General features: G+C 36.1%; 2 protein-coding genes across 2 annotated transcripts in view; one reads left to right on the top strand and one right to left on the bottom strand.

Moving 5' to 3' along the window:
• sif (guanine nucleotide exchange factor still life) overlaps positions 1 to 14,253 on the top strand; it is a 1,225,751-nt gene that overhangs the window by 66,912 nt on the left and 1,144,586 nt on the right. The window lies entirely within an intron of this gene.
• LOC145686658 (uncharacterized) lies at positions 1,521 to 8,165 on the bottom strand. Its single transcript, XM_081760148.1, has 2 exons — positions 5,242 to 8,165; positions 1,521 to 2,357 (listed from the first exon to the last, which is right to left on the bottom strand). The coding sequence occupies exons 1-2, from the start codon at positions 7,049 to 7,051 to the stop codon at positions 2,191 to 2,193; spliced, it is 1,977 nt and encodes a 658-aa protein (XP_081616274.1). The 5' UTR covers positions 7,052 to 8,165; the 3' UTR covers positions 1,521 to 2,190.

Here is a 14,253-nt window from a genome sequence, read left to right as displayed (position 1 = left end):
GAAGAAAAAAGTTCTTGTACAGATGCATATAAATATTTGACATTTCAATAGTTTCAGCTACTGACAAAATAGCTTGATCTTGTATGCGTAACTATGGAGATAAATACGATTTTAAAACAACTTATATCCCATTTGACAATTGCAAATTACTTACACCACTACTGAAATTTATATATACACCAAGTGATGGAAGGAGTTATAGAATACAATTTTGTTTTGCACAAATACCTCAATGCTATTAGTGCATAACGAGGGAAACTTGTGTGAATTTGAGACATTTGTCAGTCAATACTCGACAGATCCCATCGAACTGAATGACAAATATAAAAAAACCCATGCCTCGTTTTCGAGAAGATCGTCTAACACGAATTGTTCGTAAATCTATATATTGGTACTGTACGATAACAACGATATTATTAGGATGAAACTCATACTGAAATATACTTTCATGTTTTTTCTTTTATAACGCTATTGAAACAACATAACACAGTATGATTAATGACATGTATCTAACATAAATAAGTAAATGTCGACTGAAAGCATACTTCAGCATAGGAAATTTATCCAGTTTAAAAGTCTATGTCATCGCGAATTATGTCAAAGAATTTGAAGCTTAAATTATATATATATATATATATATATATATTGTAACGTTGCATGCTCACACATACAACTGTGGTCCCGCGTTCAATTTGTCAACAGGTAAAAGTCAAACCTTGCCCAATTAACAGACACAATTCCTTCCTTTACCTGCACACAAATCAAACACAAGCACACTAGTCGAGTTAGATTCCCCGATTCTTGTTTTGGCAATAGCAGAGTAAAAGCACTGAAAAATAATATGTTTTTTTTTTCCTGGAAGCAATCAAGCCTGTTTTGACTAGGAGATATATGTAAACTCTCAAAATTCAACTTGACCAATTTATTATAAACAGAATATAGGTATAACAACAACAAGAAATTTTTAAACCCCGTAGCAAAACGATTAAATATTGAAATAACTCCAAAAACTTCCCAACAAATGACAATTTCAACGATTAACATTTAATTTATCCAAAGTTACGAAAATATCAAATTCTTTGAACATTAATTAGTCAAAAGCAACGTGAAAAAGTTTCAAAAGATACAATTTTACCCGTATATACATTTACTCTTTCAATTCACTGAAGTTTACCACCCTTCCGGCACTCAGTGACAATCCGGATACACGTGAATAATTAATTTTGCTTTTCTTTCCCCAAAACTCACAATATTTATTGGTTAGGTTAGGAATTAACAGTAATACGTCTACTCGGGTATTACGCGTTTGTTCCCACATGAAAATTCCTACTTAAATATTCTCCCAATATTTTTAAAGTTGGCATAAATGTGCTTAATGGGATCCGAACCCAGCATGCGCGATCCGAACCAATATATATTATAATGGGATCCAAACCCAAGGATTGGGAGTCCCATGCACTGCTCTGACAAATAACGCGAGGACGAATAAATTTCGAATCTCCTTCTACAGCCAAAAGAGGTTAAATAATGCGTCCTCACCTTATTCCCCAGGACAGTACTAAGAGTAAACCCAATACTCCACGTTAGTAGAAAAATAGCACTCTACTTACCAAAGAAAACACACACAAAATTCTTAAACATGCATTAATATTCATAATATTCTGTTCACACACTAATTGAAGCAATCTTTCATATAGTATCAAGCCAACTATCACATAATTCCAAAACCATATGTTCGAAAGGGAATTTCAATGTTATATCATACCGAAAAATGAATTTAACTAATTTCCAAGAGTTTTAATCTAACCCTTACCCTTTCCAATCTTCAAGTGACCGAATTGCTGGGCAAACCCACCCAGCTGCTACAGCCACAAGTGCTGCCATCTCTTGAGATTCGAGGGAACTCCTCGTGACAAGCACTCATAAGTGAAGTGGAAGGGCATCTATTGAGTAGAAGCCGTATTACCTAACTCCTACCTTTACATCCAAATATACAATTATAATTCCATCAGAAATCTTAATTTTTTTTTCTTCGACGGAAACGCTAATATACGTTACATATAGATCCGTCTGCCCAAAAATTTTTAATTACATCCATCAAAAGTATATGCGTTTAAGGAGAAGAATCTTGATCTTAGTTCTAATTACAAATTCCATGCATTGCATGCTTATAGACAAAAATTTTACAACTTACAGTCTCCATCCATCTATACTTTGAGGACGTGCTTTATTACAATGGTAAGATAGATCCGCGTACAAATGAGTATCCATATTCGGGTATATACTGGAAGATCGTCTTCCCTCATTCATTCTGACATAACCACAAAAGACATTAGGACCAAAACCACGGACAGCTCCTGCAGGATACAAAAATTAAGCGACACAAACAATTCACACAAACATGTCACAAATATAGATATATACAAACACATGATAAAATGATCTTCCTTACAAAATTTTTTTTTTTCTCTTACACCTAAACCTTTTAATCTCCAACCTGGTTCACGGGTTGTGCATTTCTCGGCAGAATATACCGTTTACAATGCTGAACATGTCTCTTTATTTTGACCTGGGGGTTGTCCACCTTCTCCAACCATAAGGTATTCATAGTTGGTTGACCAACTACATAATAAGGACCCTCCCAAAGTTCAGCAAGTTTAGGGTTGAAATGCTTTTCTAATGATGCCTTCTTGAATCTTTTGGTTAAGACTTGGTCACCAACTTTAAAGTTAACTGGCAAATGCCTCTTAGAGTAGGTCTTTTCACATCTTTTCCAGGCGTTCTCCAAATTCCTTTTTATGATTTCATATTTCGTATTTTTATCGACTTCTTCGTCTAATATACCCAAATCTACTAGCCACTTGACATCAAGCGGGCTGTACATGGTTCTTCCATAGTAGATATCGCATGGAGAGAGACCCGTAGTTTCATTAAGACTCACATTGATAGAGAAAACAATTTTAGATAGTAATTGGGCCCAATTCCTTTGATTCTTATCAATGTACGCCTTCAGAATTCCCTTCAAACTACGTATCGTTCTCTCACAAATGTTCGGAGATGGATTATAAGGCGAAGTTTTTATGTCCTGTATCCCTAGGCTGTACAGGAAATGAGTAAAGTACTGTGATACGAAATATGTCGCGCAATCATGAACCACCTTAGAGACAAATCCAGTTCTTAAAAATATATCCATCAATTTCTTACAAATAGCTTGACTTGAGAGTTTCCTTAAAGGTTCTAAGAATACAAACTTACTACAGGCGTCTACTACAACTAATACATATTCATACCCCTGACTACTAGGCCATTTCCCGGCAATATCAATAAAAAACGTGTTGTTTGGAGCTTTTACATGTCTCGTATAATAATTTCCCTGAGGCAAGGTGTTCCTATCACGAATCCTTTGACATTTTGAACAAGATCTCACAAACTCATTGATATCTTTAAACATATTCGGCCATGTCATACGTCTAGCAATGGCAGCAGTTGTTTTTCTTACCCCTCTATGAGCACCACTTATCAACTGAGAATGGAAATAGTCTAGTATAGTTGGTACTAAACTTTGTGGAACTACTACTCTATAACCATCCCCAATCTGGCTCTTCGTTTTCTTTAACAAGATACCATCTCTCAAAACATATGAGTCTACACTTTCTTTCTTTTTTAATTTACCTATAATTCCTTGAAGATCTTTATCTGACTGTTGATGTTCTTTCAAAGGTTCGTTTAACAACGGCAATTTCCAAAAATTTACAAAACTCAAGTTGACATTTTTACCATTATCTTTGATAACCTCAGCTGTATTAGGTTCATTAGTATAGAATTCTACATGATTTCCTATTCGCGAGAGGAAATCTGCAGCAATGTTAGAGCTCGTCCTGATATGGAGAATTTTAAATTTAAACTGGGAAATTTTCTCCATCAGAGTACCGTACTTCCTTTGCCGTTTATGATTATGTAACAACCAAGATAAAGCCTTCGAATCTGTGTAAACTACAAAGAAATTATGCAAATAATATTCGAAACGTTCTAACGCCAAAGATAAAGCCTTCGCCTCCAACTCGTACACATTTTTTCTCCAATCTGATGGTGGTATGGCCTTTGAAAACATATGTACTGGCATTAATTCGCCATCTTTATTATACTGAGACAATATCGCACTGTAGTTTTTCAAAGAAGAATCACAATGAATAACAAAACTTGAATTCATATCCGGGACCTTAAGGATTACCTCGTCACAAAACGCATCTTTAAGTTTTTGAAAAGCATCATCGTGTTCTTTAGTCCATTTAAATGGAACTTTTGCGGAACGCATCTCCTGTAAAGGTGCAATGAGTTCAGCAAAGTTATGTACAAATTTTGAAAAGAATTGGAAAAATGCACACACCCTATTCAAGCCTTTCCTATTCTTGGGTTTCGGTAAATTTTTAATGGTTTCAAGTCGGTCCTCATCTATGGTCATCGTTCCACGTTCAAATTGAAACCCTAGATATTTTATTCTGGTTTGAAACAAAAGAGTTTTGGAAGGTGATACAGTTAACCCAGCTTCCCTGAACCTACTTAGAACTTCCTCAACCAGTTTTTTATGTGACTCTAAATCAGGTGTAAAGATTAACACATCGTCATAAAATATTTCTAAGTTATCCCCAATTAAGCCATCTAATATTTTAGACATCAAATAACTCAAAACATGAGGTGAAGTTGATAACCCCATTGGCAAACGCCGAAATTGATACATCTTATTTTTAGTTACAAAGGCAGTTACCTGTTTACTATCCTCAGTGAGCAAGCACTGGTAAAAACTTTTCTTGAGGTCAATCTTTGAAAAGATATGGTTATTTGATATACTAGAGATAACATTTTCAAGATTGGGTGACGGAAAGTTCCGTGTAATTATCTTTTTGTTCACAGAGCCGTAAGCCACGACTAATCTCTTACTGTGGTCCCTATTCTGGACCAAAAAGCATGGACTGGAAAATGGAGAAGCATTAATTTCTTCTACCACCCCCTCTTTTACTAAATCTTGAATAAAATTATCTAATTCTTTTTGTTTATAGTTTGGTACACTATACGGTTGTAACTTAACTGGAGTTTTATCAATTAAGTCAATTTGATAATAGAAATCCTTCACACATCCTAAACGATTCGAAATGACATCTGAAAAGGAAGTTACTAAATTATTTACATAATTTTGTAATTCAGGATCTTGAACTAAAAGTTCCGAAGAAACTTTATAATTACCTTCTGAAGGTGCTGCATTCTGCCCAGAATCAGTAACCTGAAGCACCTCATGATCCACATAGGTTTCCAATTCGGCAGCCAACTGTTGTTCTCCAAGCGCCTGCTGTTCTGATCTGCAAGTCTGATTTTGTAAGGTTCTAGGGAATCGAGCAGCCTCCTCAGCCCCCTTCGAGCATGCGGGAGTGGGATGAACCACGCTATCCCTAGAAGATAAAAAGTTTGTCCGAGGAGTAGACTGTTGTAGGTTAGATGGGGGATTTATAGGAATTATTAACTTCCTAGCTTGGATTTTATAAAGTCTGTTTGACACATCTATCACTGCTTGATATTTTCGATGGAAACTATTTCCCAATAAGAGATCAAACTCTGTAGATGGAACTATATAAAAGTTTTCTGTAAACTGTTGAAAACCCATCCGAAAATATAAGCGAACTCGTGATTTAACTGTCACTTGTTGATCACCAAGACCTACAACTTGCAAACTAACATCTACTTCTCTGATTTTACACTGTTTTTGCAGATTTCTAAAGAATACTTCACTCACAAAGCAGGACTCGCTCCCTGTATCGAGGATTGTGTTAACTAATTTCCCTTTTATATATGCAGGCACAACCAGAAGATCTCTATTATGTTTATTAGGTTGTGAAGAATTTATATTTTGGAAACCAGATTCATTCACCAATGACGTATGTTCAGAATTTCTACCCAAAGCACTGTTCCTTTTTCGAAAATGTTTGTTTGAACCCGAAGAACTAGTCACAATATTCTTCCTAATGGCACCTGTATTACCTTGAAATTGTTCACTACCTGATGACGTATTCGTATTCCTACCAGAAACTATTACATTTTGATTTTGTTCAGGATTCCCGTCTAAACATCTACCTTCTACCAAATTTACCGGTTTATTATTTACACTAGGTTGACTAATTACATTACAAGTAGCCGTTTTATTTATTATTCCCTTATGGGGATTTTTATTTATACTACCCATTACTGGTCCGACAGCATTTCTCAATTTGTAATAATCGCTACTATATCTATACATATTATCAAAATGTAAAGCTGCGTCCTCAAGCTGTTCAAAAGTCATCGGTACTCCCCTACAGTTGAAAAATTTATGAACCATTGGACTAACCATATTACAAATTAAGTTACAAATCACTGGTTCTTCGAAGTTCATATCCAAAACATGTATTAATGCTAATTTCTCCTCCACAAATTCATACAAGGTTTGATTTTCCCTCATAACACGGTAAAACTCTAAACGCATAAACTGTGTTCTAGCCAAAGGTGAGATGAATTTAATGACAAGTTGTCTACAAATGTCTCCCCAAACTGATCCTGTACCAATCATCGACTGCAAAAGATAATTAAATTCCCCTTTTGTCCGCGCTAAACTAGCTATTAAAATAACATCACACGGTAAATCTTTACTACGCACTATTTTGTCTAGTTTCAAAATGAATTGGAATGATAATTCTGTATTTGTACCGTCTACTAAAGGTAATTGATTAGTCTCGGCTAACAACAATTTATACACCCCTTCGGTTGCTAATTTATTAAAATCAAAATTCAAATGCTCAGTACGCATATTATGTCTGTGTACATTTCGTCTATCTAAGCCTGGAACAGAGGAAGAACGTATCCGTGGCCTCCCACGATTTGGGTCAACAAAGTTACTATCAAAATTTGACTCTGCATTATGAAAGCAAGGATTTTCAAAAGCTACATAACCTACAAATCCTTCTTCACTACTCGAACTACTACGATCAAAAGTATCTATATTTTCATAATTCTGCCTATTATCCATCTTTCCTGTAGCCAGAATGCAAAATTATCCGTAAATTCTTCTCCTTTTACAAACAACAAGCAAATGCGCAACAACTCGTGCCAACTTGTGCTAGGTGCACCCTCAAAATTTCTTCACACAAATTTATTTTCTTATCATATATCTCCTGAATATTACTCTGCGCTTTATTTCCTAACATTAAATTCTAATCTAAGCAAGTATATAGCCAAAACAAGTACCACTTGAAGATTGGAAAGTTGTAACGTTGCATGCTCACACATACAACTGTGGTCCCGCGTTCAATTTGTCAACAGGTAAAAGTCAAACCTTGCCCAATTAACAGACACAATTCCTTCCTTTACCTGCACACAAATCAAACACAAGCACACTAGTCGAGTTAGATTCCCCGATTCTTGTTTTGGCAATAGCAGAGTAAAAGCACTGAAAAATAATATGTTTTTTTTTTCCTGGAAGCAATCAAGCCTGTTTTGACTAGGAGATATATGTAAACTCTCAAAATTCAACTTGACCAATTTATTATAAACAGAATATAGGTATAACAACAACAAGAAATTTTTAAACCCCGTAGCAAAACGATTAAATATTGAAATAACTCCAAAAACTTCCCAACAAATGACAATTTCAACGATTAACATTTAATTTATCCAAAGTTACGAAAATATCAAATTCTTTGAACATTAATTAGTCAAAAGCAACGTGAAAAAGTTTCAAAAGATACAATTTTACCCGTATATACATTTACTCTTTCAATTCACTGAAGTTTACCACCCTTCCGGCACTCAGTGACAATCCGGATACACGTGAATAATTAATTTTGCTTTTCTTTCCCCAAAACTCACAATATTTATTGGTTAGGTTAGGAATTAACAGTAATACGTCTACTCGGGTATTACGCGTTTGTTCCCACATGAAAATTCCTACTTAAATATTCTCCCAATATTTTTAAAGTTGGCATAAATGTGCTTAATGGGATCCGAACCCAGCATGCGCGATCCGAACCAATATATATTATAATGGGATCCAAACCCAAGGATTGGGAGTCCCATGCACTGCTCTGACAAATAACGCGAGGACGAATAAATTTCGAATCTCCTTCTACAGCCAAAAGAGGTTAAATAATGCGTCCTCACCTTATTCCCCAGGACAGTACTAAGAGTAAACCCAATACTCCACGTTAGTAGAAAAATAGCACTCTACTTACCAAAGAAAACACACACAAAATTCTTAAACATGCATTAATATTCATAATATTCTGTTCACACACTAATTGAAGCAATCTTTCATATAGTATCAAGCCAACTATCACATAATTCCAAAACAATATGTTCGAAAGGGAATTTCAATGTTATATCATACCGAAAAATGAATTTAACTAATTTCCAAGAGTTTTAATCTAACCCTTACCCTTTCCAATCTTCAAGTGACCGAATTGCTGGGCAAACCCACCCAGCTGCTACAGCCACAAGTGCTGCCATCTCTTGAGATTCGAGGGAACTCCTCGTGACAAGCACTCATAAGTGAAGTGGAAGGGCATCTATTGAGTAGAAGCCGTATTACCTAACTCCTACCTTTACATCCAAATATACAATTATAATTCCATCAGAAATCTTAATTTTTTTTTCTTCGACGGAAACGCTAATATACGTTACAATATATATATATATATATATATATATATATATATATATATATATATATATATATAAGTTAATCATGCTTGTTGTGCTGTATGGTTGCGAAACATTGTCGCTTACTGTGAGGGAAGAACGTAGACTGAAAGTATTTGAGAATAAAATCCTCAGACGAATATTCGGACCCAAGAGGAACGAGAGTGGGATATGGTGGAAACTTCATAACGAGGAACTGCATAGTATATACCGTTTACCATGCATTGTTAGGGACATTAAGTCTAGGAGGCTCAGCTGGGCAGGTCATGTAGCCAGAATGAAAAAAAAATAGTAACGCTTTAAAAGTTTTAACTGGAAATTAAATGGGAAAACGACTATTAGGAAGACCTAGGTGCAGGTGGAAGGACAATATTAATATGAATCTCACAGAAATAGGAATACAAAGTAGAAACTGGATCCAGTTGACTAAGAACAGAAGTCATAGGAGAGCTTTCGTGAAAGCAGCATTGAACCTCCGGGTTCCATAGGTCATAGAGGTAGTAAGTTAGTTAGTTAGTTAGCTAAAAAAATTATAATATTGTGAAAAGTTGAGATAACGTATATGAATTCAAAGACGACATAGAGTTGACCAAAATGCCATACTTGAAGATAAATTCTCATGTGTAGTTTTCGAATAATTCGAGAGAAAATAGAAATCTTGGAAATTATTCTATTTTACATTTATTGTAAGCTAACAAATATCGCCACGTGGGCAATATTTTGTGTTCTTTTTTTTCCTTTATCCGCTTAAATGTGTTCCTGTGGACAATATTTTACTTTCTTTCTTCCGTGTTTATGCATTCCTTTATGTGTTTAGATGTGTTACTGTGGATAACATTTTGTGTTCTTTCTTCTATGTTCATACATTAATTTATGCGTTAAGATGTTTACTGTGGACAATATTTTGTGTTCTTTCTTCAGTGTTTATGCATTCCTTTATTTACATGTGTTACTGGGGACAATATTTTTTCTTCTATCTTTATACATTCCTTTATGCATTTAGATGTGTTACTGTGGACAATACTTTGTGTTCTTTCTTCTATGTTTATGCATTCCTTTATGAATTTAGATGTGTTACTGTGGACAATATTTTGTGTTCTTTCTTCTATGTTCTTGCATTCCTTTATGCATTTAGATGTGTTACTGTGGACAATATTTTGTGTTCTTTCTTCTATGTTCATGCATTCCTTTATGCATTTAGATGTGTTACTGTGGACAATATTTTGTGTTCTTTCTTCTATGTTTATGTATTCCCTTATGCGTTTAGGTGTGTTACTGTGGACAACATTTTGTGTTCTTTCTTCTATGTTTATGCATTCCTTTATGCGTTTAGATGAAATGTCCAAACACCAAATTTCATCTCTAACCTTAAGAGATCCCAAGATGGGCATCTTATTATAACCGCGCCCAGTCTACTTTTCACTTCTTTTCTTTTCTTCTAGGACAAACATCAACCAACGATTAAACACACATCTATTTACTTTAAATAAAGGGCCCAAACACTAAAGGCCCATATCTCTTACCTTAAGGTATTCCTAGATATGGCCATCTTACTAAAATAAATCACACCCCTCTTTCCTGTTAACTTCGTTTTCTTCTCTTCTTGCTCAAACATAAAAACAACGCTGAAATGTGCATTTTGTTATTTTAAATGAAATGTCTAAAAACCAAATGTTATGTCTCTAACCTTACGAAATTCGAGGTTATGGACTCTTACGTATTATATAATAATGTAATTTTGAACCGCATTCATTGGAATTTGGATATGCATAAAAAATTCTAAATATCTTAGGGTCTCTTACCTGTAGTTATCAAGGAGCATGACAAAGCACCAGCACTCAGCTAATACTTAAGATTGAATCAAATAAAGCAAATGTGAATTATTAATACGCGTATTATTACTATCATTAAACTAGGCTGCATATCTTAAACAAAAGAGGTAAGATTATCTACTTATAATGTTGCAACAAAAATAACTTAAAAAAAAAGCGAAATGTAGAGGCCACGGTTGCTCAGTTGTAGAGCGCTTGCTTACCTCTGGTGCATGGGGCTCCTGGTTCGATCCCCGGAAAAGTAAATTTGTAATGCATAACATCGTATCCGTGTTTTTTTTGGGTACTTCTGTTTTATCCTACATTCTCATTCTACCAATTGTTCCATCATCATTCACTTGCCTTAATCATCGTCAGTGGCGTACTTACAATTTTGTTTCGGGGAGGGCTTTGCTAACTTTCGGGGGAGCTTTGTCTGAAAATGTGAAAATTATGCAAGATATTTCGTATACTTTACTTTAGTATGTGAGATTTCGGGGGGGCTTATGCCCGGAAGCCCCCCTAAATGCGCTACTGATCATCGTCTTCTTTAACTCAAAGATATAATCGTCGGACGTTAACATGAAAGATTAAATTACATTTCAAAGCGAAGTGTATGACCAGATTTTTTTTTTAAATATAGAAAGTCTGTACATAGCAAATTTTATGTATAAACCATAAAAAGGAATAGTATGTATATTGAAATTTCCTCTTGGTAACCACTGAACTCTCCATTGGATAACAAGTAATTATCGGAGGATATTATCTAAACAGTTATTCTTCAATGATTATCGAATATGTACTCAATATACTCAGTAGACTTTCGTTTAACCGACCATCACGAGACCGGACCCTGGTTGGATAACGAGAAAGTTGGTTAAAATGTAAATCACTATTTCGTAATTCCTAAATTGTACAGCATATCTACAGAGGCTAAAAAACCTTACAGCATTATAGTTCAATAAATTTACGTTACGAAATCAAGATATTCGACTGTAAGCTGCTTGAGTGACATCCAGTTGAACAAAATACTGTATATTAAAAAAATCGCAGTAGACTATCACACAAACACCCACTTATGTAGGGTGTATGTGCATTGAATCAAAGAAAAAACACAAAGCTGCAAAAAAAAAAAAAAAAAAAAAAAAAAGAAAAAGAAAAGAAAAAAGAAATTGATTTTAGAGAGGGGCTTAGACCTGCACTTATTTCATTACTACATTAATAATACTTACAGTTATGAGTCCAAAATGTCCGTATGTGCACCTCCATTATCCATGTACAGCTCGATATGCCTCTATGTTCTACTCATCTCCTTTAGTAGCTGCGACGTCACAAACTAAAAGGCTTCAAGCTCACTTGCCCGCAGAACATCATTATCCACATACCGTTTTTTCCTGATGTGTGATTGGACGCTACCTCACAGAGCATTGTCTGGTGTCATACAGTCGGGACTTCGAGGTGGTCAAAGATAAGTGGCTGGTGAGTTTGGAGACCAAGGATCTATTCACCAGCCAGTGAACAGCGCGTTCAGATGTTCATGAACAGCATTTTCAAAGTGGGCAGGAGTTCCATCGTGTTAGTAACCAACTGTGTTGATACCTAGATTCTGCAGTTGTGAAAGAAGCCGGTCATTCAACATCTCCAGATAAGTAATCTGGGTTACAGCACCCTCAAAGAAGTGAGGACTAAAGAAGTTTTGTTCACTTATTCCTTCTCAATCGTGACGTGCGGTGGATTGCTCTCAATTCCTTGATAAAAATATGGGTTTTCCTATGTCTATATGATGACATTCCTACCTCGCGAACTCCGACAAATAGCACATCCATCAGAGAAAGGAACGCACTTCCGAGCAAGAATGGTAGAGAAGGCTTCCAACAAGATCCTGCACTCTTTCTGCCAGCGAATAAAGTCATTGTCGGTTAGTTCATTGATGGCCATTAGCCGGAATGCGTATGCAGACTTAAGTCTATTTTCATGTGGAGCTGCATTGTGCTCCTTGTAATTCCAAGTTCTGCAGAACGCTTTCTGGTCAACTTGCAGAATGAACGTATAACTGAATCACCAACGTGGCACACGTTTTCTTTCAGGTTGATGGACGACCAGAATGAAAGGGCATCTAAAACACTTCTCAGGTGAAAAGCTTTTTTTCTCGCACGTAATCAGAATCTGACGACCTTGAGATGGCTCCTTACCGAACCGTTCACGAAACCTATCCATCACCTGAGGGATATTTTCATTGGGTTTTTCCGTTTATGGACTCCCACATTTGCCACTAAGCGCTTCTCTAAAGTGAAGTCACTGGAATCTCCCGCTGTTGTTTACCAACTGGTCAACGCACAGACTTTATCCTCTGTGGGCAGTCACATCATGGCAATTTACGTGAGGAGCACTGTTGCCATATTAACGGTCAGGATGAGAGGTCCAAATCTTATATATATTAACATCTTACATTGTTACATTTAGATTGTGTGTAAAAGGACTTCTGGCCACCTTGTACAATACTGAATGAAGTACAGTACTGTATTTTATAAACACATTTGCTAACTAACTAACTAACCAAACTCTAACTAACTCTATGGCCTATGGAACCCGGAGGTTCAGTGCCGCGATCACAAAAGCTCTCCACTGACTTCTATCCTTAGCTAATTGCATCCAGTTTCTACTTTGTGTTCCTATCTCTGCGAGATCCATCTTAATATTGTCCTCCCATCTGCGCCTAGGTCTTCCTAATGGTCGTTTTCCTATGGGTCTACCAGGCACGTAGCCAAGGGGGGGTCCGGGGGGTCCGGACCCCCCCTTCGAGACCAGAAATGAAAAAATTAAGGAAGGATAAAACAAAATGAAATGACAAAAAGAAGGATCAGCGTTAAAAATTAAAAAGAAAACTACAGGAAGCTTTTGTTTACTTTTTCTTATGAGGAGATTTGTATTACTTGCAATATGGTGGTGAGGTAAGCGAGGTTTAAATTTCAAGAAAAGTTATGGAATTCTCAGAATTCCTGCTATTAGTCAGGGAGATTTCAATCTTTCGAAAGCATAAGTGCCGTTGTGTAACAGCGTGGGCATTTTTAATCATAACTTTTCGTCATCGCATCCTTGCAGTATCAAACATGTTATTTCAAGGACAATTTTCTGTTGCTCCTTTAACCTGTCATTTGGAACCGACAGTAGTTGACGGAATAATAAAAACAAAAAAAATTATGTTGAAAGAAAGTTCTGTTAGCATTTGATTCAACAGAGAAAGGAACGCATATGTTGTAAAACTAGTTGAATATACATATGCTTCGCACAGGGGCTGTATTTGGAAGTCAACGCCTGTGGGAGTATCACCATTGATCTCAGCGACCGCGAAAACTATGGATTTGATTCTAATATCGGTCATTTTGGGATATTTTTTATATGCCTCGGTATCGACACCCCGCTGGCTCCTGTCCCGTATACTTGCAAGTCATCGCTAATTGAAGTGTCACCATTGATTTCAGCGACCGCGAAAACTATGGATTTGACACTAATATTGGTCATTTTGGATTAATTTTATATGTCTTAGTATCTCACCCCCTTCCGGTGACCCCCGGTCCGGAGGCGAATAGCGTGAATTTGGAAGTTAATGCGACTGGAGTTTCACCATTGATTTCAGCGACCGCGAAAATATGAATTCGGCACTAATAGCTCAAGTGGTAGAGCGTTGGCTTCGCATTTGGGAGGTCGTGGTTTCGAATCCCGC

Source organism: Thermobia domestica, chromosome 5 (genome assembly GCF_964235325.1).
Source record: "Thermobia domestica chromosome 5, izTheDome1.hap1.1, whole genome shotgun sequence".
NCBI classification, from domain to species: domain Eukaryota; kingdom Metazoa; phylum Arthropoda; class Insecta; order Zygentoma; family Lepismatidae; genus Thermobia; species Thermobia domestica.
The sequence above is the reverse complement of the archived record's forward strand: the minus strand, read 5'-3'. Positions and strand labels throughout refer to the sequence as shown.

What these genes read in the sequence shown, in the direction of transcription:
- LOC145686658 (XM_081760148.1), bottom strand. Translation starts at nt 7,051, where the DNA reads ATGGATAATAGGCAGAATTATGAAAATATAGATACTTTTGATCGTAGT. An exon ending in GAATGCAGCACCTTCAGAAG is followed by an intron (nt 2,358 to 5,241) that starts GTAATTATAAAG and finishes TGTATCCTGCAG; the next exon opens with GAGCTGTCCGTGGTTTTGGT.